Source organism: Macrosteles quadrilineatus, unplaced genomic scaffold (assembly GCF_028750875.1).
Source record: "Macrosteles quadrilineatus isolate MER2022 unplaced genomic scaffold, UCM_ALF_1.0 Scaffold_2__2_contigs__length_208266976, whole genome shotgun sequence".
NCBI classification, from domain to species: Eukaryota; Metazoa; Arthropoda; class Insecta; order Hemiptera; family Cicadellidae; genus Macrosteles; species Macrosteles quadrilineatus.
Genome location: NW_026542595.1, coordinates 17,165,368 through 17,189,985, shown reverse-complemented (window position 1 = coordinate 17,189,985; position 24,618 = coordinate 17,165,368). Strand labels below are relative to the sequence as shown.

General features: G+C 35.0%; 1 protein-coding gene across 1 annotated transcript in view; it reads left to right on the top strand.

Annotated features, from left to right (window-relative positions):
- Nucleotides 1-24,618, top strand: part of LOC128986212 (insulin-degrading enzyme-like) — a 146,906-nt gene that overhangs the window by 112,396 nt on the left and 9,892 nt on the right. Inside the window, 1 exon segment of the mRNA XM_054406431.1 lies at nucleotides 14,592-14,711. Within this exon segment, the coding sequence (XP_054262406.1) occupies nucleotides 14,592-14,711 (120 nt within the window).

The following is a 24,618-nucleotide window of genomic DNA, read 5'->3' as shown; positions in this document are numbered from 1 at the left end:
ATACATATATACAGACACCATGAGATTCTTATGTATAAATAAAAAAAAAAATTGAAATCTTACTACACATTGTAGTCTGCTGTTGAACAAAGAATAATATAAACCCATCCTCTTCAAAAAAAGTAATCCCCATCCATGTGTTCATAAAAAGTAAACTTTTGTGAAATTTTAAAAGTTTGTTTAAACCTAATTATGATAATTGTTGTATAGGTTGTTTCTTATAATATTAATAGAAAATTTTATGGCTATTAAAGATTATGATAATATAGATTATCAAATAAACAAAGGAAATATGTAAAGTCCATCTATTTCCACATTTATCGTACTTAAAATATGTTAAATGCAACCAAAAACATTATGTTTGTATTTTAGTTTTAGACATATTGTGGTATGTTGCAATTTTTCACTAAATAAAAAAACCTAAATTCTAATATGTCTATTTTACCATACCCTTAAATCCACTAAAATATGTAATTTAAATACTTTCATTCATTGATACAGAGCAGCAATACTCTCATTGATGTTTATAGCCTAGCACAAATGCCGGACGTAGGCGGCGGGTGAGTGCGGCGTTGCCAGTTCGAACGTCGCGCCCTTGTATTAGAGGTGGCTGTGCTTCAGCTCATTGCACAACACAATCTACATTTCAAGATGTCGGACTCAACTTTAGAGACAACCGGCGCGCGAATGTTCTACCAACACGAAATTAATTATACTAAACAATGTCTGTATCAATAAGTCAGACATTTAGATGTATTATTTCTTATTTTTAGTACAAAATAAGTAACCTAAACACGTCGAAATGTTCAGTTTCCTCCCTGCAATATTCAACCATTAAACTTTAACATCGTCATCGTCGTATGGTTAGGCTTGCTTTATATTGCGCCAAAAAGTAGATCCATATTTTATCTGTACTATCTACCTGATTAAAAAGTTAGGGAAGTTTTAAGTGCTACTATAACATAACATAATGTATTTATTGAAAAATATCATAAGCCTTAGTCCATGTCGATTTTGTAATGTTATAACGAATGGTGAATGTTGACAATAAAAGTATGTAACAACAATTCTCATTGGTCAAGAGGGACAATGCACTGTCATGTCAGCCAATCGACTTTCGTGTTTCAATGGAGCTAGGGCATAGGCACGTGAAGACAGAATAAACTAGAACGCAAAACTGGCAACAGCGCATGCGAGAAGTAGGGGGGACAAACACACTGCTCAAGCGCTACAACGCATTAGTGGCATCCTGTCCACACACTGTTGATATATACCAAATTGCAGCATGGTGCCACCATTAAAAACTAGAGTGTTTGGTGTTAAAATGGAGTGTTCATTAGAATTATTGATGTACACAAGGTTTTGGTACCTTCCTTCATCCACTGGTGGCCGCAGTTTGAAAGATGCCACAATTTGGTGTTTGCGAGTATTCGGTAAAGACCCGTATGTGTGTGTGTGTCCGTGTGTCTGGATGTGTACAGAGCTAGAGACCACACCTGTGGTCCGATTTTGATGAAATTTGGTATGTGGGTACTGATCCATCTCCAGGCGTTTTTTCATTTTTTTGGAAATTTAGATTTTTAATGTTAATTTTCCTATAAAAACCCATAAAATAACGGAAAAATCTGATTTTCTCAAAAATAGCCTGAACGATTTTGATAAAAATATATTATGTTTGAACCCTTTAAATTCTGAACAAAATGGTACAAATCCCATTTCTGTAAAAATTACGGTTCAAAAGTTATTGCAAATTATGTTATTTTCCCATAAAAACCCTATAAAATAACAAAAAATAGGTTTTTAGAAAAAAGCCGGTTTTGATTTAACATAGTATGTTATGGTCCTTTCCAGACGTTTTTTTTAATTTTTTTTAAATTTTGATTTTTAATGGGGATTTATAACTCCTACAACCCCATAAAAAACGGAAAAATCAGATGTTCTCGAAAATGGCCCGAACGATTTTGATAAAAATTTAGTATGATATAGTCCTTTAAATTCTGAACAAAATGGTACAAATCCCATTACCGTAAAAATTACGGTTCAAAAGTTATTGTAACTTATGTTGTTTTCCCATAAAAAACCATAAAATAAATAAAAAATTGGATGTTTGGAGAAAAGCTGGTTTTGATCAAAATTAATATGCTATGGTTTTATAATTAAAAAAAAGTACACCATCCCATTGCTGTAACAATAACGGTTCAAAAGTTATTGCAACTTTTGTGTTTTTTAAGGGGGTTGGCACACCAAAAAGTTTTTTTTTCCAAAAATGATTTTATACTGCAATTTTGTAGCCTGAAATTTCCAGTTTCCAACGTTATACAACAGTAAGTAAGTTATTGACCCTAAATATGATTTTTTAAGAGTATGTCAGCTGTTTTCCAGCCGGGGCAGAGGACAGTTTGATTTTTATTTTTGTATATTTTAAGTCTATCAAACAAATTTTTTTTCAAATTGATTTTTTATTACCATTTTGTAGCCTGAATTTTCTTGTTCCAACTATGTGCATTGCACATTGTGCAACAATAAGTAAACTGTGGACCCTATTCTAGTATAAACATTATTTTTATAAGAGTATGTTAGCTGTTTTTTAGCTGGGACAGAGCCTTCCGTATTTTGTGGTTTTCCAAAAGTAAATTTTGTTTAGCACATATATTCCTTTTTCTCAATAACCGCTAAAGATATCAATTTGATTTTTTTTTGTGCTTATAAAAGTTGCCTAGATTCATAATTGGAATGAATAAAAACATCACAATTACAAACAGTAAAAATAAAAAATAAATTCTAAACAACTGAAAAGGTTATATTTTTTACATTCCAAATGTGCAGAAAGACTAGATCTGTCATATAAAAAATAACCCCCACCACAGCAAACCTGCAGACTAAGCGAATTTCCATTTGCTTGATTGGATTTACACTAAAATGCCTCCTTAAAAATATCACATTTATTCATTATTTAAATAGAATTATTTTAAAAAGTACTTAGGTTTGCTGCAACAGGGAGGGTGAAAAAGTGCTTTTTTTGTAAATTGTTAGTTTAGTAAGAAATTAATGTATTTTCCAAATTCGATCAAAATCTATATCTATAAAAGAGGAACTATGTATGTGTGTGTGTATATACGTTATGGACTCCGAAACCGCTCGACAGATTGTAATGAAACTTTCAGGCATTATTAAGCATCTTTCAAGGATGGTTCGAGTGAAGTTTGGTGCAGATCCGTTAAAAGGGCTCTGCCCCAGAGGGTTTTAAGTGGGCCAATGTCAGACTTTTTGATCTACAATGTTTACAAATAAATATAATTTAAAAGCAGATGTTTACTTTCACCAACTGTTTTGTAGGTTTGAATAATCACAACATGCTGTATTAGCATTAGTCGTGATTTGAAATAGTGCCACAGTGTTTCTACAGATTGCAGCACAGAAAACTATTTTACTTTTGAATAAGTCCAAATGTATTAAACCCCAATCGCAGCACACCTGTGCACTTAACAACGTTTAAATTCTTCAATGTTAAATATTAAAACATATAAACCGTTATCAAAGTACTGTATGATAAACAATAAAAGGGATGACTTTTTTTAAAATTTATGACAACAGCTAATTTGCAACCAAAAGGTGAGTGAGCGTAGCGAACGAACATCAACCTGGAGGCGAGTAAGTGTAGCGAACGAGCTAACCTGAAAACAAGTGAGCGCAGCGAACGATTTCCAACCTGAAGGTGAGTGAGCGTAGCGATCGAACTTCAACCAGGACGTGATTGAGCCATGCGAATACTTATGAAGTTAAGCGGGGCAAAGCCCACGGGTACAGCTAGTATGTTCATAAACAAGCAAACTACAAAAGTTTACTTATTCACCATAAGAATAACATGGGAATTTTAAATTAAAAATTTTTTGGAATTTTCTCCGTAACCATTGGGCCCACAATAAAGCTTCAATATACTAAATTATTTGTTTTTTTAAGCTCTATAAAATGGTTTAGAAAGAAATTGTGAAATCTTGTGTTTTTAGGGTCAAAAATGGGAAAAACCTATTTTTACCCCACAAAACCCCCCATAAACCCCCGTTCCCATAGTCCAATCATGCTGGTTCGCGAACTCGTTTGAATAAACGTAGGTTTACACGTTTGTACCAAATTTCATTAAAATCCGATCATTTTTGCTCGAGTTATCGTGCTGGTGTTTTTGGCCTCTAGGGACCTCAAAACAAAAAAGTAAATCAGTCCCGGGTCCAGGTCTTTCCATGAATACTACAGTAATAGCTTATTTCCTATATGGGAAATTCACTAAAAACAGAAGTCAGCTATATCTTTAATAGTTTTTGAGAAAAATGTACATATTAACATGGATGAGGATAGGGCGCACCAACCCCCTTAAATATAAAATATCATATTTACTCTCACCGCTTACCCATGATAAAGGATATTGACAAGCTTATGGGAGAAAGTATGTGTCAGAATGCTGATACCGTTTATTACTATTTGTGACACTGATCTATAAAAACCAAAAAATTGGTAAACATTTACAGGTATGGAAACTTGACTCGCGGTCACGTTGCGATCGTCAAAATGACTCGCGGTCAGGGCGTCGCCGTCGGTATGACTCTGCGGTCAGGGCGTCGTCGTCGGTATGACTCCGTGGTCAGGGCGTCATCGTCGGTATGACTCACGGTCACGGAAAGATCATCTGTGACGTAATTTTCCTGGCGGGCGACAAGTGGGAAATTACGCCATCGATAAGTAAACGAGATCCCAGGATTCGCCCTAGTCTGGTCGCGGGGAGTTTCCCAGGAGTCGATAGTAATTCGGATAGCCAAAATTTGATAGCCCTTGTTGTCGGAGTTCGAGACGAACGTTGCGGGCTACTAAACACCCTACTCGAAATCACCACTCTAGCCTAGGGCTTGTGGGGAAATTAATAATTTTGACTTGACTCTGTGGGCAATTATCTCAATGGCACACTACTAGCTAACTAAACGAGAGAACAAGTAAGCTAAGTAGTCACCCCGCTTACCTACGGAGTTAAGTCGTCAACCTGCAACAAACAAGGTTAGTACAAGATAGGCCTAACCTAGCCTAACTCCCACAGAGTCCGAATTTACTAAAACAAGAAAACAAGTTGGCTTAAATTGTACAAGTGAGACACGAAACGAGAGAAAACTGAAACTAAAAATAAAACTGCTCCTGGAGCTGATAACGAAAAACTAAAACTTTAACTTCCTCACGTGTTCAACTTAAACCAACTTCGACAGAAATTGTCCAGCACAAACCTGTCTGCTGGGAAAGGGTTTTAAGAATTAAAAAGAAAGTCCCAAATATGGATTATGAAACGTTAATCGAAATGATCTGTCACCAACTCCGATACTTTAATTAAATGAGTTGGTTAAAGCGTATGACGAGGTCTGCGAATCAGGCCTAGCCTATGAACTTCGACAAAGTTATCGCAGCCAAAACTGGTAAGATAAGGTACGAAAACCTGAGTCGTTTATTTCAAAACTTACCAAGATGACGAAACTTATTGTTTCTTTAAAAACACTTTCACCACACCACTTTTAAATTCCCGGTAAGCTTTCAGAGCTCACAAAACGTAACTTATTAAAACGAGTAAAGCGATGAAGAAGTTAACAAAATCTCTTCAAACCGAAGACGAAAATACAAATGCCGGGAATACGAAAAAACAATTCTTCTCCACAATTCTTCTTCTTCCTTCACCTTCGTCTCAGAATCGAGACGAAAGTTAAAACGCTTCCTGATTGGTCAGCACAAACAGAGTCAGCTGAGTCCCACGTCAGCAAAGGCAGGCGCATGACAGCTTTAACATGCTTACAGCCGCGTACCGCTCAAAAGGTGGCCCGCTGCTCTTCTTTTCTCCCGTAGCCCGCCCTCAGACGCAGTCGAACAACCAAACAACCAAACTGACACCAACGTCGTCTGCGATCTTGGAATTTGAGGTTAGGTGCGATGTCAGTTTAGCGTCGCAACTAGGGCACAACAACAGCTTACATTCAGCTGTTTAAGTTTCGTGGTTTAGCCATCATGAGTCTGCTATGGTTGTATGCCTATAGTTTAATGTTAAAATTGGACAGTTTTAATTTTGTAATTTAAGTGGTTTTTAAAGTTTTTAAAGTGAAAGTTGCACGTCAAACTCCACTGGAAACATGAGTAAATATTAATAATAAATAAACTTTAAAATATCTCAATCAGTTAACTTGTCATTAGTAAAATAAAAAACTTACGTTTATCTTGCTGAAAGTCACATGTTTTTCAAGCATTCAAAATAACCTCTCCAGTAAATCACTACTTTTTAATATCATTCTTCTCTGGTTGGATATTTCAAATTGAACACCACAGTATGTGATTTCACTGTTCTGACAGTTTGATTTTTGAACATTTGAAAGTGGATTAATAATTAAAACAGGAAGAAAGGTTGTGCACTTGATCAGAACAAGACCATTTCCTGTTTGGAAACAGGAATCAGGCTACCTCTCCACCTGTTGCTAGCCAACTTGGACCCTGAGCTTCTTATCAGTGACCTGTCAACCATCTCTCTCTGTCCTGCCTTCCACCACAACAATGGTTTGTTTACATGACTTATTTAATCTCTCTATTGTTTGCTTTATGCACTGACACTGACCTTGCCTATGAATGTGATAATCATTGCTATTGCTAACATTGATTTGAAATGAGTATTATGATGAGTAAAATTTTATTTTATTGATGGATTTAATCTCTCAAAACTTATGTGATTCTGAGCCTTGATAAAAAATGCCTGATCACTGTAAGTTCAAAATAGGTGACAAAACATTTGCAAAAGTAAGGGGCCACCCATACTGGCCTGCACAAATAACAAATATTGATACAACAAACAAATTACCCAAGTATAGTGTGAAGTTTTATGGCACTGAGGAAACTGCTGTTGTGAGTGAAAATAACATTTGTTCATTTCTAGAGAATAAATCTATTCATGGAACAAATAAAACAAAAAATAAACATTTATCCAAAGCACTGAGGGAAATTGAAAAAAGTGTCAATAAAAATGAATCCATATCAAACAAGGAAAAAAACTACTCTATGATGAAGAACCACAAAACCGTGCTAAATGACTCTGTACCCACAACAGAGTCCCCTAATGCTTGCAGTAGTCCAAAAAATTGTCCATCCCAAGCCTCCTCACTGCAGTCCGATGAATCATGTATGTATTCCCTAATGAAAGATGCAATTAGTAGGCCTACTCACAATTTTAAGTGCATCAATGAACTTTTGGGGCCTAACTGGATCTCAGACGATGTGATACGTAAATACTATGATATCTTGAACGAAAAAATACTATCAAGCACAGGAATCATTTGTGTGAATCCTGTCGTGAGTCATGCTGTAAAGGTGCTAGAGGACTGTGATTTTTTATTGGAGAATATAAATATACGAAATGCCCAACTTTTGTTCATACCAATAAATGATCATATAGAATTGATGGAAAATGAAGCTAACCAACAGGATACAGGTGATAATGTACAGACTCGAGGAACACACTGGAGTTTGCTTGTTTTTGAAGCTTCGACTTCCACCTTTTTACACATCGATCCTATTAAAAACTACAATAATAAAGCAGCCTCCCTGACAGCATGTAAGTTTTACTCCTATCTCACTGGGGAAAAAATAATGTTGGATAAGTACTTCATGAACATCGAATCTCCCCAACAACAAAACTCGTTTGACTGTGGTTTGTTTGTTGTCTCAATGACAGAACACATTATTGATCATCAATTGAATCCACGTGAATTAGACATTGTGGAATTGTCAAAATCAATTAGTTTTACAGAGACAGACATGATAACTAAAAGATCTCACATCGCATATATTTTTCTAAACTACAGCAAACTAACAGTTAAAACCATTTCATCTCTAATGCGAAAAAATACTGGAACTTTTAATCAGGAAGCTTCTACAAAACAAAAACACAAGAGTATTGAAAGTAACATTGTAACAACAAACAGGTTTGCAATATTTGAAAATATAGAGAATGAACCTACCTCAAGCCTTGAACCGAAGCATGTAGGTAAATATAAGGAAGATTCAAAACAAGCCACAAGAAAAAAGAACAATAAGTCTAAACAACTTGAGGAAACAAATAACAATACATTAAAAGGACCATCGCAAGAACTAAATGGCAATAATGAAACAACTACTATAAATGATGAAGAAAAAAACATCTGTATATTCGCTGATAGTCATGGTCGACAAATAAATCAAATTCTATCATCAAGTCTGCCAGAAAAATACAAGCTATATGTAAATACAGCACCTGGAGCTCCTTTGGAATATGTAATGAAAAATGCAGAGGAAAATATAAAAAGAATGAAAGGAAATGATGTAACAGTTTTAATTGCTGGGTCTAATAGTATTGAAAAAATGCTAGAACAAAAATGTGACCCAACTGACAAAATACCAGAAGTTTTTGACCACTTTTCAGCAGTTAACAAACATACGAATGTTTTAGTAGTTCCACTTTTTCACAGATTTGACCTTCCACCTCAACACATCATAAATAAAACAATTAGGAGAGTAAATTTTACTTTGAGGACGACAGACATAAACATAGTTGACTGCAGACGCTTAAGAAGGACCCACTTTACCATGCATGGACAACATCTGAATAGGGAAGGTAAACATGTTTTGAGTGAAGAAATTCTGAAGGAAATAAAATATAACAAGCTAAATTACACAAATCAGCTCCCTAAAGAGATCAAAGTTGTTGAGGCCAACATGAACCAGCTATTTGATGATTTTAGTAAATGTGAGAGCCTGGCCTTCTCCCACTGTATATCGGCAGATCTGACAAGTGAAAGGAATATGACGGCGGGAGTTGCTGTGAAATTCAGAGAAAGGTTTGGCAGGCCTACCAAGAGTGACTACTGTGATGAACATTTGGTTTACCAGAAAACCAACGGATCCTCTGTCTACGGCTTAGTGACAAAACCAAAATACTGTGATAAACCAAAAACAGAAGTATACAATGCTGCTTTCCAAGAACTAACAACTGACTTTACCAGGCGATCCTTTAATAAGCTGATTTGCTCACCAATGGGTTGTGTGCGGGATGGAGTACCACTGGAACAATTTGCTGCCAACATAGTCAGCTTTCAACGGAAGACTAAAGCTACTGTCATAGTAGTAGCCTACTACCAATCCTCTACAAGAACACTGTTCAATGGTTACTCATACAAGGACTTTATACACAAACTGAAAGACTCCATCTCTGAACAATATCAACAGAAGGTGTTCGATGAGTCATCTCACATAACCATCAACTGTAGTCAAGAAACCATCAAAACTCGGGAAGAGGATGCAGTGAGCGAACATCAGCCTGTCTCACCTACCACGACCAGCCCCCCCACGGTCCCTGGAGTCCTTGACTACAGTGAAGTAGTGAAAATGTGTGATCGTGTTAGTGGTGAAAAGCAGAGCACTAGTGAAATCAGTAACGTCTGTAGTACAAATCATTATAGTGTGTCAGTGTCTTCCGATACCATAAGTCATAGTAATACGCATTTTTTGTCTCAGAGTCCTCACCATTCACCCCCTCCGGACGTCCTTTAACTATTCCATCTACGATTACCCAACCACCTTATCACATATCCTACATAACTGGACCACCTAATCAACCACCTCTCTCAAAGTCCACCTCAAAAATGTAATTATCAAAATAAGTCTACAGTTAAATTATTCCATCAGAATATTGAACATTTGAAATCCAAAATTGAGGCTTTGCAAATAACTTTGAATGAAATAAAAGCACATATTGTTATCTTGACAGAACATGATATGAAAGAGGAAGAAATTGATCGCTTAAATATAGAATACTATTCTGTAGGGTCATATTTTACTCGGAAGCTGTCACGCAAAGGTGGAGTAATGTTACTATCTACCAATGATATGAAACAAAAAATAGTTACAATTCCTGACTCTTTGAAAAATAAATTAATAGAAGAAAAACAGTTTGAATTTTGTATATGTAAATATTTAATTAATAATTTTGAAATAGTAGTTGTAGCAGTTTACAGATCCCCTAAGTCAAAAGCTGAAATATTTTTAGACAGATTAACTGTACTTTTAGAATTTCTGAACAATAAGTTTAAGTGTATCATTGTTGCAGGAGATATTAATATAGATGTGCTTGTTAAATCTAAGGAACACACTATGTTAAAAAATATGCTAAAAAGGGTAAATATGGAGTACTTGGTAAAATTTCCCACTAGGATCTCTAAAATATCAAAAACAGCAATTGACAACTTCCTTGTCACAAAGTCTCAAAGCAGCCTCATGAAAATAAACGGCATAATAACCTTATTGTCTGACCATGATGGTCAATGCTTAGAAATAGCTTTGCCAAAATCGAAATCTGTAAGGGAAAATTTTATTTTCCGGGACCAAAGAGTTTTTAGTGAAGAAAACATTAATCTGTTTAAAAAATTTCTATCAGATGAGTCATGGGCTGAAGTAATTCTTTCGCCGGCTAAAGATAAATACAATAATTTTATAGACAGTTTCATGTACCATTTTAATACAGCTTTTCCTATGAAAAGAATAAAAAAGAAAACAACACAAAAAAACAATTGGATTTCCCTACAACTTAAAGAAGAAAAGAGTACACTAGTTAAACTAACACGGGAAAGCAGAAGTAAAAAAGATAACAATTTGACAGAAATGTTAAAGCAAAAATCTTTGAATTACAAAAAAAATGTTAAAAAGGCAAAAAGAGATTATTTTGACAGTAAAATTAAAAAATCAAATAATGTAAATAAAACAGTTTGGAATATTATAAATTCGGAAGTGGGAAACAAAATCCATAAAAATAATCAAAATATTAATTTAGTTCATAATGGAAAACATTACTGTAACCCAACAGATGTATCAAATATATTTAATGATTTCTTTGTAAATGTGGTAAAAAATAACATTGATTTATCTCAAATAAACAGTTGTACAGATAGTAATGATGTAATATTAGATTCTGCCAAATGGGAAATGAAACCAATGTTTAGATTAAGAGATGTGGGAGTATTAGAAATAGAAGAAATTATCAGTTCCCTTAAAAATAAGAGTTCGAGTGGGTATGATGAAATCCCTATATTTTTGTTAAAATCCATTAAAAATGAAATCAGCTATATTTTAAGTCATCTCATAAACTCATCATTTGTCTCAGGAGTCTTCCCGGATAAGTTAAAAATTGCAAAAATTATCCCATTACATAAAAAAAATGATGTTAAAAATCCGTCAAATTATCGCCCATTATCCTTGTTACCAACATTTTCTAAAATTTATGAAAAAGCAGTCTACATTCAATTAACAGAATTTCTAGTTAAGAACCACTTAATAGATGACATTCAGCATGGTTTCTGCTGTGGAAAATCGGTAATTACTGCAAGTATTGCTTTCATAGAATCAATAATTGACTCAATTGATGCTGGAGACCCATGCATTGGTATATTCATGGATCTGTCAAAGGCATTTGATAGTGTAAATCATACATTACTTATTAGTAAATTAAAATCTCTGGGGATGGTCAAATCTACATTAGATTGGTTTTGTTCATACCTTGAAAATAGATTCCAGTTTGTCCAATTAACTAGTTGTTCTGATAATAGAATTTCAAATCATAAATCACAATTAAAAAAAGTACGATTCGGAGTTCCTCAAGGATCAATTTTAGGGCCCCTTCTTTTCATATGCTATCTAAAAAATATATCAACTTCACTATCAAACCCTGAGAAAAGCAGTATATGTTTATACGCCGATGATACTAACCTAAAAATCTCAGATAAAACAATAGAACAAATTGAAATTTTGTCTTTCCTAGAATTAGAAAATATTGTTCAATTTTTCAAAAATCATAATTTACAGCTAAATGTTGAAAAAACAAATTATATATCATTTAAAACAGGTCAGTCAAAAACCACAGCAGAACCTGTTGTTATGATTGATTCCGAACCTATTGAACAAATTTTTAGCACAAAATTTCTCGGTCTACTAATAGATGGCAACCTAAATTGGAATGAACACGTGGACAAAATCATATCAAAAATTAATTCAGGTTTATGTGCCTTGAGAAAAATGGCAGATTTATGTAGTCAATCAACACTCAAACTAATATACCATTCCTATATACATTCCCATATATCATTTGGCATCTGTCTTTATGGCTCCACCAAACAAGAAAATCTTGATAAAATTCAAAAATTACAAAAAAAAGCAATTCGGATCATTAAAAATCTTCATCAAGAAGTATCCTGTAGAGAGCATTTCAAAAATCTTCAAATTATTACAGTTTATGGACAGTATATTTTTGATACAATTATGGTTTACAAAACTTTGAATTCAAGCAAGCCATTAATAAACCATCCAACTCACCCATACAATACCAGAAATAAATCGGAAATCATACCCACTCATCACAGATTGCAACTCTACACCAAAAAACCATCATATGCAGGAGCAAAGTTTTTTAGAACTTTACCTAAAGAAATAAAAAAAGAAAATAATGTTAATAAATTTAAAATTAAGTTAAAAAATTATATTACATCAAATACTATTTATTCAATTGAGGAGTATAACCAGTTGTAAATATGTATTATAAGCCCTGTTAGCTATAAGGAAATGACACTATTCCGTTGTATGACTCATGTACACATTATGAATAAAGATTGATTTGATTTGATTTGATTTGATTTATTTTACCCCCTACACATTTGACCCGTTACACAACGGTATGACTTACAATTTACGAAACAACAGGCACATAGAACAACACAGATTGAAGTTATTTGAGAAAAAAACCAGTTTCATTGGCAAAAAATTTTTATTTAGCCTACCCAAAAATATTTTTAATGAACATGATTACAGTAGCTTTAAAAAACTACTGAAAAACTATTTGCAATCTAAATCATTATATTAAATAGAAGAGTTTTGGAATTTAAATGATTAGAAATATGTTATGTTATGATGTATGTTTGTAATCTATTATTTAGGATACTTGTATACCTAAATTTTTGCTTATCTTTTCCTTTCTGTGACGCAATTCATGTATTTGCTGTCAAATACTTGATGAATAAAGATGATTTGTATTGTATTGTATTGTATTGTACTCCGCGGTCACGGCGGGGGTATGACTCACGGTCACGGCGCGATCGTCAGTATGACTACGTAGTCAGGTCACGGCGCGACCATTTGTATAACTCGCGGTCACGGCGTGATCGTCAGTATGACTCCGTGGCAGCGCCGGATTTACCACTAGGCCGTGAGGGCCGCAGGCAAAATGCAAGCAAAGGCTTGACAATTTGTTTTTTCAGAGCAAAAAAATATTTTTTTTAAGTTATCAAATTGCTGAGATCGTGGGTGACAATAATGATGCCCCCGTGATTGCAGCCCACAGGAGATATTCACGGTTTTGCCGCGGTGACGATGATGATATCACCGTTATTTCGGCTCACGGGAGATGATCACGATATTGCCACGGTCACGGGTGTCGATGATGATGTCCCCGTGATTGCGGCCCACGGGAGATATTCACGATTTTGCCACTGTGGCGGGTGACGCTGAAGGTGTAGCCCTGATTGCGGCCCACGGGAGGTGTTCACGATTTTGCTGGGGTCGTAGGTGTCGATGATGATGTAGCCCCCTGATTGCGGCCCCCTGGAGATATTAATGATTATGCCGCTGTGGTGGGTGACGCTGATGATAGCGCCGTGATTTTGGCTCACGGGAGGTGTTCATAATTTTGACGCTGTGGCGGGTGACGCTGATGATCCATCCCTAGTAATTTTAAGTCTACTCTAAGTGTGTCTAATCATCGTATTTGGAAAAGGTGATCTACTGCTATATGCAGCAATTGCCGCCACTTGCCTGTTATAAGTGGTGGGGGATTGGCTTCACTGCCCGCAATGCTTGCTGGATATACGTAGCCCCTCTAATTCTATTCTGTGCTCTCTGGTCCAAACCCACAAATATCAATGACATTTTGTTTGTTTAGTAATGAATGTATTGTATTAATGTACCATGACTAAAAACTTAAACTGTAGTGTTTTTTATTATACTTACATTTTAATTTTATTCAATAACCTATTTTGATTTGTTTCAAATATTTAACAGTAGCCTACCGTCACTATATATACAGGGTTAGGCAAAAATCTGGACACCCCCAGTTGACTTTTTAACAGGTTGCAGTAGGAAAACCAAACTTGGCACATGTTTACAACATAAAAACTTTAGCAGCCCCAAATAATCAAATGTACACCCTAATGTTCACCCAAGTTTAATCGTGACTTGGTCCTGGATTAAACTTGCAACAGATTGGTTTAGCTGCTGTCAACTGCACGCAGAGCTGCTCCTGCAATTCCCCCTGTATCCGGCCTAAACACGGGATGTTACTCTTGTAACAAATATGACCTTGAAAAGAATTTCATTTCAAAGTTTCTACTAACAAATAGTTTGATGTGTTAAACTTATATTTGTTGGTTTAATTGGCAAATTCCAATATTAACAGTAAAGATAGGTTACTAGATTTCTATGTTACATCAAGTTGAGTGTGTGTTGTGCTGCAGGAGATGATCAGTCCTGACTCGCCACAGAGACACAAGTTGTCTGTCCACGTAGTGTCTACAGCCGAGGGTGGAGCAGGCGACACAACCTCGAGTGAGAACAAGGAGGAGGTCAAATCTAAGGTAAACATATCAGCATGTACCCAAGCAATTTCAACATTAAAGGAGCCTGTAATTTTCTCATAATTTGTTAATACTGTGTTGGAGAGAAATGGAGTTCAGCTTGCTAACCTGAAACAAGTCCAAGATTTAGATACACACAAAAAAGTACATATCATATCACACATACATTATTGATACAGTAGACCCTCTCTAATCCGGCACTGCACCACTCCAGTAATCCGGCGTCTTATGACGGGAGGTCTTCCGCGATCGCGGCAAAATTCTGATTATCTCCCGCGGCCGTGTAGACATCATAATTCTCTCACGTGGTCATGAAAACGTCATCGTCGTCTTGCGCGATCGCGGCAAAATCATTAACATCTCCCGCGGTCACGGAAAAGTCATCGTCGTCATGCGCGATCGCGGCAAATTCGTGAACATCGCCAGCAGACGTATATTATTTATTTATTTATTTATTAAAATACATCACATAACGCCCAAGGAGTGCTTCTGCACGCAGGCAGGTATATTGTCAAAATATACATTGTGTACTAGTATAGAATAAAAGCAACATAATAATAAACTAGTGTCCCTGTTGCTCGAATTCGAGCAATTGCTAAGTATTACAGGCGTTATTTTAATAACAGTCATAATTTCTGATGACTTTAAAAGTTTCGACTCAAAGATTATGGAAATACTCAAGATGTACATAACAGATTATATCAATTTATCCAGGCTCTCTATCTTTTTTCCATTGTAATATTTACACCCCAAGTTCAAATAAACTGTTAAATTAGCAATCTTATTGGCTGTTTTCAATTAACATAATATGTTCTTCTTCTCACTTTTAATTTCTGACAACAGCTGGAGTTTCATATCAATTTTTGTTTCCCATGTATTCTTATGGAGAAATACGAAACTTTAAAGGACCCCAGGGCCTCACTCTTTAATTATTTCCATAAAAAGAAGTATTAACAGTATTGAACAGTATTGAAAAACAAGTATAAAATACGTTAGATAATTAGCAAAGTTAACAAATAAGTTATATCAATGTCAATAATGTTTACTACAATCAGACTGATAAAAAATCCTCAGTTCTGTAAAAACAATTGTCTAACAGGTACGACAGTAAGAGTAACCGGAACTTTTTAAATGATTCTACCTCTCTTAGTGATAAAGGAAGCGTATTATACAATTTGAGACCCATATAAAAAGTACTCTTTTCATAAGCAGCAGATTTATGTATGGGGTACTGCAACACAGAGCTCAAGGGCCTAAAGCTGTATTGGGAGTTAGTTCTTTTTTCTTCATAAATAGAAAAATGTTTTTTGACAAAGATTAAAGTGTTGAATATATACAAAGAGGGCACAGGTAAAATCTTCATTCTTTTAAACAAATTTCTACAAGATGTTCTTGGATTAACTTGTGCAATAACTCTTATAATTCTCTTTTGTATTTTAAATATTTTTTTACTATCAGTGGCATTTCCCCATAACTCAATACCATAGCCAATGTTAGAGTGCACATATACAAAGTATACCATTATCTGAGATTTTTCATCTATTAATTTTGAAAGCAGTAAAGTAACGTGAAATGCTGCATTAAGCTTTGATTCCAATTTATTTATATGATCAGACCATGTTTAGAGTTGAGTCTAATTTTATTCCTAAAAGGTTGCAAGATTGAATTTTACTTAATGTGTCTTCTAACGGGTTATAGTCAATCTGTCTACTTTTTATGCTATTAGAATGGAACTTCACACAATATGTTTTATTTCTGTTAGTTTAAGATTATTGGCCAGAAACCATTCAGTCATAAGATCAAGATCATTTTTAATTTCAATTTTTAAAATATCAGGGTTTTTATTTTTTAATACTGCAGTAGTATCATCAGCATACATTACCAATTTTGACTTAAGATTTTGTTTCAAGAGGTCATCAACATAAATAAGAAACAACAACGAACCCATTAATGAACCCTGGGGAACACCTTCAGTGACATTTTTGAAGCTTGAATAGTTAGAGTAATTCAGTTGAACTTTTTGTTTTCTACCCAACAAGTAGGACTCCACCTAGGAGGATTAAACATTAAGGAGAGGACACGCTGTAGTTTCGTTGAAGCCAGCGTACTGGGGAGGGGGGGGAGGCAGCGCTACTCTCCCGCCCCCTCTCATACTGCGTGTTATGCGTTACTGGAAGATTTGGTAACAGAAATATCAATTGACTATTTAAAAATTAGACTTCATCATGCTACGAAAATTAAAAAGTTAAATTCTAACCGTAATATTAGGAACCTATTAAGAGGAAAGTCATATTTATTTACCAATAGTACGTTCAAAGGTGAATAATTTACACAAGGACGACTTGTATTTTAGAATTCGTTGTCCTTATTTTTATTTTTTTCCATACTTGTATTGTGTATTATTTATAATACTCTAACCAGAGCGCGGGACTCCGGTTTATGGGGTCCCGGGTTCAAATCCCGCCATATCACCAATAGATTTTACTGTTCATAAATTAAAACTCAAATCATGAGTAGTACTGTATGTGTATTTGAACATTTTCTTAAAGAGAAATAAAATAAGTTTTAATCCTTTAAAAGAATGATAAACGCACTTTGGCGTCAGAAGACGTGACGATTGTTGAACATTTACACTTTTTACTCAAAGTTTCTTTAGGCAAACAGATCAAATATAGTTCAATATGATATTAAAAAAATCAAGAATTTGATTGCCAAGAAATTGTTTTACTTTTTATGATTGTAATTTAATTGTATTGGTGTAAAAAAAAGTTAGAGCGGCTTTGCAATTTTTCTTAACTTTGGCTATTTAAAATCACCTGCCTAGCACATAAATGACTTAAAACTAGTAAAATATGATATTAACAAATCGAGAAAACTATGAAAAATGCAAATTTAAAATGTATTTCACCACCCGAATTAAAATTTTCATTTTAACCTATTATTAGTAAGATTGTTTTATAAACTGGAAAAATAAAAATAAAACTTTATTGTAATTATTTTTCTAAATACCACTTTTAAATATAGGTAAATATATATTTTTTATTTCGAGAAACTCTTAAGGAACACGATTAAATTGTTAATTTTTGTAGATACATCATATTTTTTTCAAAAACGTAACTATAGTAATCATATGTTCAAAGTCCAGGTCAATTCTTTCAACTTTGATCTTCAATAATAAATAATAAATAATAGTTTTTATAGGAATGATTGACACTGTTCGATAGGAAATTTAATTTACTTTAAGGATGCCATCGGTGAATAACACAGGTGTTTTAGTTTAGCGGCAATTTTAATTCGAAACAGCGCGCGTCGCGTTTTTCCCTATCTCTCCCATGTTATAGCCGAGGCTTTTTGCCACTCTACGGCTCCGCGTGCCCCTCTAGTGTTCTGCTAAAGCTGGCTTCACCGCAACACGTGTATTCCTATTCGCGTGCCCTCTCCTTAATGTTTAATCCTCCTAGGACTCCACCAAATCATAAGCTTTTTGTCTAATTCCATAAAACTTAAGTTTGTGCAATAAAATATTGTAATTGACACAGTCAAATGCCCTTGACAAATCACAGAAGATGCCAATGGCATACTGTGATCCATCAACGGCGCCTGCAATGTAATTCAAGACCTCAAAGAGAGCATCTGAAGTGTTACAACCCCTTTTAAATCCAAACTGATTACTACAAGGAATGTTAATGGTTTCAAGATATGATACTAGTCTATTACAGATTAATTTTTCATAAACCTTGGAGAAAACTGGCAATAAGGATATTGGTCTGAAATTCTCAAGCTGTGTTTTATCTCCTTTTTTGTAGATTGGACGAACAATACTATATTTCAGTAAATCTAGAAATACACCTTTATTAATAGAAATGTTGATGATGTATGACAAAGGTTCAACAATGCTGTTCTTACAAATTTTTAAAATAAAAGAGGGAATGCCATCCCATCCTGAGGAATTTTTCAATTCACTAATTTTATTGATTTGATCTCACTTCAGGTAGTTAATTTAAAACAATCTAAGATGTCAATACAATTTGTACCAGCATTAGTTAAATATTTATTCACTTTATCCATATTTCCGATTAGATTAAGCTGTTCACTGGTGTGCAAGAAAAAATCATTAAAAAGATCTGCAATTGCTTTTGGGTCTTTTATTATTTTATTTTATTTCTGGATTCCGTTAAAATTAATAATTAAAATCCTGCTTCCTGTTACCAGTTTCCTCCTTGACAATAGACCAAGCAACTGTAGTTTTGTTCTCTGCACAACTAATTCTTTTATTATTAAACTTCATTTTAGCACACTGTAGAACCTTTTTAAAAATTAGTTTATAAGATCTAACATATTGGATAAAGTTGACATCATTTGATAATTTGCTCAACTTATGTAGCTCTCTCTTTTTCCTACTAGCTATTATAATGCCCTTTGTTAGCCAGCTTTTTGTTGTTATCTCTTTGCTCTTTGTCTTTACCAAGGGAAATGCCAATTCATAATGATACATGAAAATACCAAGAAAATGTTTATAAGCAGTGTTAGGATCAGAGATTTTAGCGCGGTATAAAGAATCCCAATTTTCATTACTGATTGAATCTTGGAATTTTAACATGTTTTCTTTCTTAAAACATCGCTTTTTGGTCTCAGTTTTGTTTTTATTTACTTTATAATTTATATTAGTCGATAAAATCTGATAAGTGTGGTCAGATATGTCAGTATCTACAACTAAAGTTTGACAACTGTCTAAAGCTACATTAGTAAACGCGTTATCTATACAGGTTTTAGAAACATTAGTAATCCTAGTGGGTTGTAAAATAGTAGCAAACATGCTGTAAGATTCCATCAGGGATTTGAAATGCACTGTGTGAGGTTCTTTTTTGAACAAATCAAAATTAAAATCTCCACATAAAAATATACTGTACTTAGAATATTTTTTAACAATATGAGAAAGCAAAGAATTTCTTTAAAGTTGTTGTATCATTGTGTGGTGGTCTGTATATACACACTACCAAGACAGGTTTAGCTAGTGAGGCTTCAACTGCACAACACTCGAAAACAGATTGCATGGAAAATTTGCAAATGTCATGTTTTTCCGTGGCTTTAATTGTGCTGTAAGACAGTATGCAGACTCCACCTCTTGTTTGATTTTCTCTAATAAATTTAGAAGAAAGCTTGTAGTTTGCTAATTTTTCCATAATAAATGCATTGTGATTATTTAACCAGTGCTCAGAAATACAAACAAATATCGGTTTGATTTTCATTGATTGAAATAGTAAATTTAACTCATCGATTTTAACCTCAGTATTCAAACCCTGGATGTTACAATTGAAAATACTTAAGACTTTAGGGATGGATCTAAAAAACTACTTGTCTGAATCACTGCACCAGAACATTTGCCTTGAGCACTCACACCACACCTATTCCCATCAACCTCAGCACACCCCACATCACCGGATTCTGTAGAGAGCTGTTGAGATGTGTCAGGGCAGAAACCAAACGACTGCAGATTAATGCTGGCCTCAATCGCAGGATTTTCTTCTCCAGATCTTATTACTGCTTCCTCACTTCTACTCTTCAGATGACCACAATCCATAAGAGGGTGGGAAGAACTTCGCTGTTGGTCTGGGATGGTTTTGTTCAAACTTATATTTGCAGCTGATCAATCAAGGGTGCACCTTTGGTGTTGAAGCTCTCTTGCAGTTGTGGAGATGTGTCAGCGGTGGCATCTGCCCACTTGGAGGTAATGATTTTTTGCAGTTTCATTAGAAAGTGAGAGTGGGAGAGACCATTCCACAATTTTCTCTGCGCTTTTGGCGGATTGTATGAAACAATACTAATAGTTGCATTTGAATATTTTTGTAATTGAATAATATTATTTGCAAAGTGTTCAATTTCCACACGATCTCACACACACCCCATCACAGAGCAAATGAGATGATTTAAGTTCTTCTTTTTAAAGTTTTTACTCAGCTGCTCAAATGCTTCATTGTACTCTTGCACTGTAGGTTTTCTATTATAATCTTTCTTCGTAACCAGGCTGAAGATAGTCGCTCCGTTTTGAACAGATTGCATGGTGAGTTTAGAGTCAATGTAATCAGACTTCTTCGGTCTGCCAAATTTTCTTCTAAAAGCAACCGCCACACCTGCTGACATATTTCTGCTATGGTGGAGGTTTGCTGATATGGTGTGCGCAAATGCCACCTTAGGATCATTTGTGAATTGATCAAACATGTCCCACATACTGCTTTCTACAATATTGATGTTGCCCTCTTTAATAGTTGTCAAGGTAGGGGAGTTCTTAACAGCTGTAGGATCAAAAAGACTCCTAATCATAATTGAAATTTGTTTCTTTCCAAATCTATTAAAATGGAGGCCATGTCTGGTATACAGGTTACGTGGTAACTCATGTAATGGCAAAAAAGATGCGTGGCTGAATTCTTTCACAATTTTTTCTAAGTCCATATTAAGATAGTATATTCGGTTATTTAGAGCTGGGTTATGGTGCCTGTATGGTAAACCGGGGACAATGATGTTTGTGTGAGAAGTATTCTTTAAACCCTGTTTTACAACACACTGTAAATTTTTTTCAGCCTGACCTATCTCTTCATTTGACCCACCAAGTACTACCAGAGTATCAGACTTAGTGAACGACTTTGTCAGTCCTTTCACATCCTTAACAACATCAGAAATTGTGGCATTTGGTTTAAAAATACAGCTAATGTTATAACCATTATCAGGCCATGTACTATTTAGGTGGGAAACTAAGTGCCTTCCATGGCTATCCGCCACAATCAGGATTTTTGGTCTATTGTCTGGTCTATTTTTACATTGGCGACTTCCACTTTGTAAAGGTACATGGGTGGGAATATTTATACTGGGTTTTTTGTTAGCGTGTTCCACATTAAGCTGACTTTTCAATTCCTTAATCTCTTTCTCTAGAGCAAAAATTTGTTTGTGTAGGGATTCTACTTTTAAATCAGGTTTTACTTCTCTCATAATCGTTAGTAATGCATCCTTTTCAATAGACAATCTATTATTTAAGACATATGCAACATATGATCTTTTTCTGATAAGGTCACCTTCAGTTAGTTTTAGTTTTCCAAGATAATCTATATCCAGACATGAGTCATCATTCATGATGTCTAGGATCAAACTTTCAATAGCAATTATGGAGCATATAGCACAGTCATAGCCATTTAATTGAGTCGGAAAAGAAGCATGAGTGAAATCCAAGTCTTGTAGGTCAAGGTATTCCATCAGTTTACTTGCAACAGTTTTTGCATGATTCAAGACAATGTGTGCTGAAGAATCTACATAAATAATATTTTTCTTTATCTTATCGATTACAAGTACGCTCCAGTGAGAGCCACCAGCCTTATCTAGGGATGTGGCATCATTGATTGGAATGATGAGATAATTATAACTCTTAAGATTATGTCCTTCCAAGAAATGTTTATAATCCTGCATATTTTTAACTATGTGTGCAATCAGCGGATTTAATATGAGGCAAGATTTACTTGAAAGCCACAATTTTGAGTCCAAAACCTGAAAATATTTTTGTAGGGTGTCATCAGACAACCAACTTTTAGACAATAGTTCACTACATGTTGATATAGTGACAAAGTTGTAGAGATATCTGTTTGGGCTGCTGAGGATGTCATTGCCGTGAGCAATGGTGATGAAACCGTGATCTGCCGGTGACTTGAGACATTTTCCTCCACAGTGTAATCACAAATTACACTGGTTTATCTTTCCAATTAGTTGCAAAGATGTATGTCCATCTTTTGTTTTAACCAAAGTTGGTGTTTCACAATCATCTTGGCAGGGAATTGAATTTTCATTATCACTAATTACTGTAGGCCTTGGGTTACTAGCAGTAGAACAATTAATACTTGAGGTTGTCTTATTTGAAAAATAAAAATCTTCTATTTTGTACGGTAATTTTTTCTCCTCTATATAAGTTTGAAGTGATTTCTTGGAACGAAACAAGTTTCCATTTGGAGATTTGATACATACATCAATCCTCCCAACATTCAATCCTTTCTTCCTTGTATGCTCTTCCCGTATCCACCCCTTAGGCAAAGGCATTTCGAAACATTTATTATAGACGTTATCATCGCCTCCCGCGGTCACGGAAACGTCATCGTCGTCAAGCACGATCGCGGCAAAATCACGAACATCTCCCGCGGTCATGTAGACATTAATCGTTGTCTTCCGCGGTCGCGGCAAAGATTTTATCATCTCCCGCGGCCGTGTAAACATCATTGTCTACTCCCGCAGTCCTGGAAATGTCATCGTCGACTTGCGCGATCACGGCAAAATCATGAACATCTCCCGCGGTCACGAAAACGTCATCGTCGTCATGCGCGATGGCGGCAATTTTACGATTATCTCCCGTGGATGTGTAGACGTTATCATCGCCTCCCGCGAATACGTAATTGTCATGCCCGATCGCGGCAATAACGGTTTCCGTTAACGCGAACTTCGGGGACGTGTTTTAATTGCATTTTAAGTGTTTTTATTGATAACATTCCAGTAATCCGGCATTTTCACTAATCCGGCATTATGGCAGTCCTATATCTGCCGGATTACTGAGAGTCTACTGTATTTATCTTCAATCTGGTCTCTGAATATGTCTTGTATTTATCATCAGTTTTGTGGTTTCTGACCTTTTAAGTGTGTTGTTGTTAGCCCCTGGACTCTAATTTTCTGATGTAAGCTATATAAAACTCCTTTCAAAACATTCTTTATCAGCTACTTGGCTCTCCATTCAAATATAATTCTATTGTTTAGTGATGTGTGGGTTCTAATTTTTAACGGTTCGGTTTAAGAATCGAGAATCAAGAATTTATTACAACAAATTACAAAAAGAACATTTTGTATAATTGAGGTCAATATGAGAGTAACTTAGGCTAAGAAGTCTGAACAATCTGCAAGGATAAAATGTCCAGTGGATAGTATATTAATTAGGGCCTATAACATTCAATAACTTAGGCTACAAATAATTTAAACAAAAATGCAAGTTACACATGAAAGGCCTTCATCAGTCAGAAACTAAAAACTAATATCAATGTCAGACATAAAAAATTCACTTAAACTATAAAAAGGGTGATTTAATAACCAGCAAAAAAGTTTACTTTTAAATAACTTAAGATCAACACAGTGTGCCTCAGCTGGCAAACGATTAATAGACAATAAGACAATTTCTTTATTACAATTTCATCAAGAAATGTTACAGCGTCAAATTTAAATAAATAACATTGGTATAATAGATACAAAGTGAAATGGGAAAGCTTCTTCAGTGTTGTGTGTGGTCTTGCCATGCAAAGAACTCCTTTAGGGTGTAGAAAGCTTTGTCTAGCAGCCATCTCCGTAGCTTCTTCTTCATCAGCACAGGGCCTCCAATTTTCAAGTGGTCTGGTAGATTGTTTAGCATCTTCACTCCTGCATACAGTGGTTTCTTTTTAAACATTGCTGTTCTGTGGCCAGGCAGCACATAGTTTCCTGCATATCTGGTGTTGTATTCATGTATATCTCTTTGTTTAGGCGGGTCTTTGGTTACACAGTAATTAACAGTTTCTAGGATGTACAGTAGACCCCCTCTTAACCGACCCTAATGGGACCGGACCTACGTCGGATAACTCAAAAGGTCGGTTAAAACGGGCAATCAATAAAATCATAACATAATGAAATGCTATTCATTTGGAATTATATAATCAATATTTTGAAGTCATACTTGCATTAGTTAAATAAACTACTCTTATCTCCTTTTTCGTATTGATAGAAAAGTCACAAATAAACACAAAACACGGTTAAATCTAATAGGCCTACTTTCAGTGGAATATATTATAATACTAGGCAACAGTCAATAAAATTCCCATCTTAATAACTTTAGTACTGTAATGTATTAATTAATTGA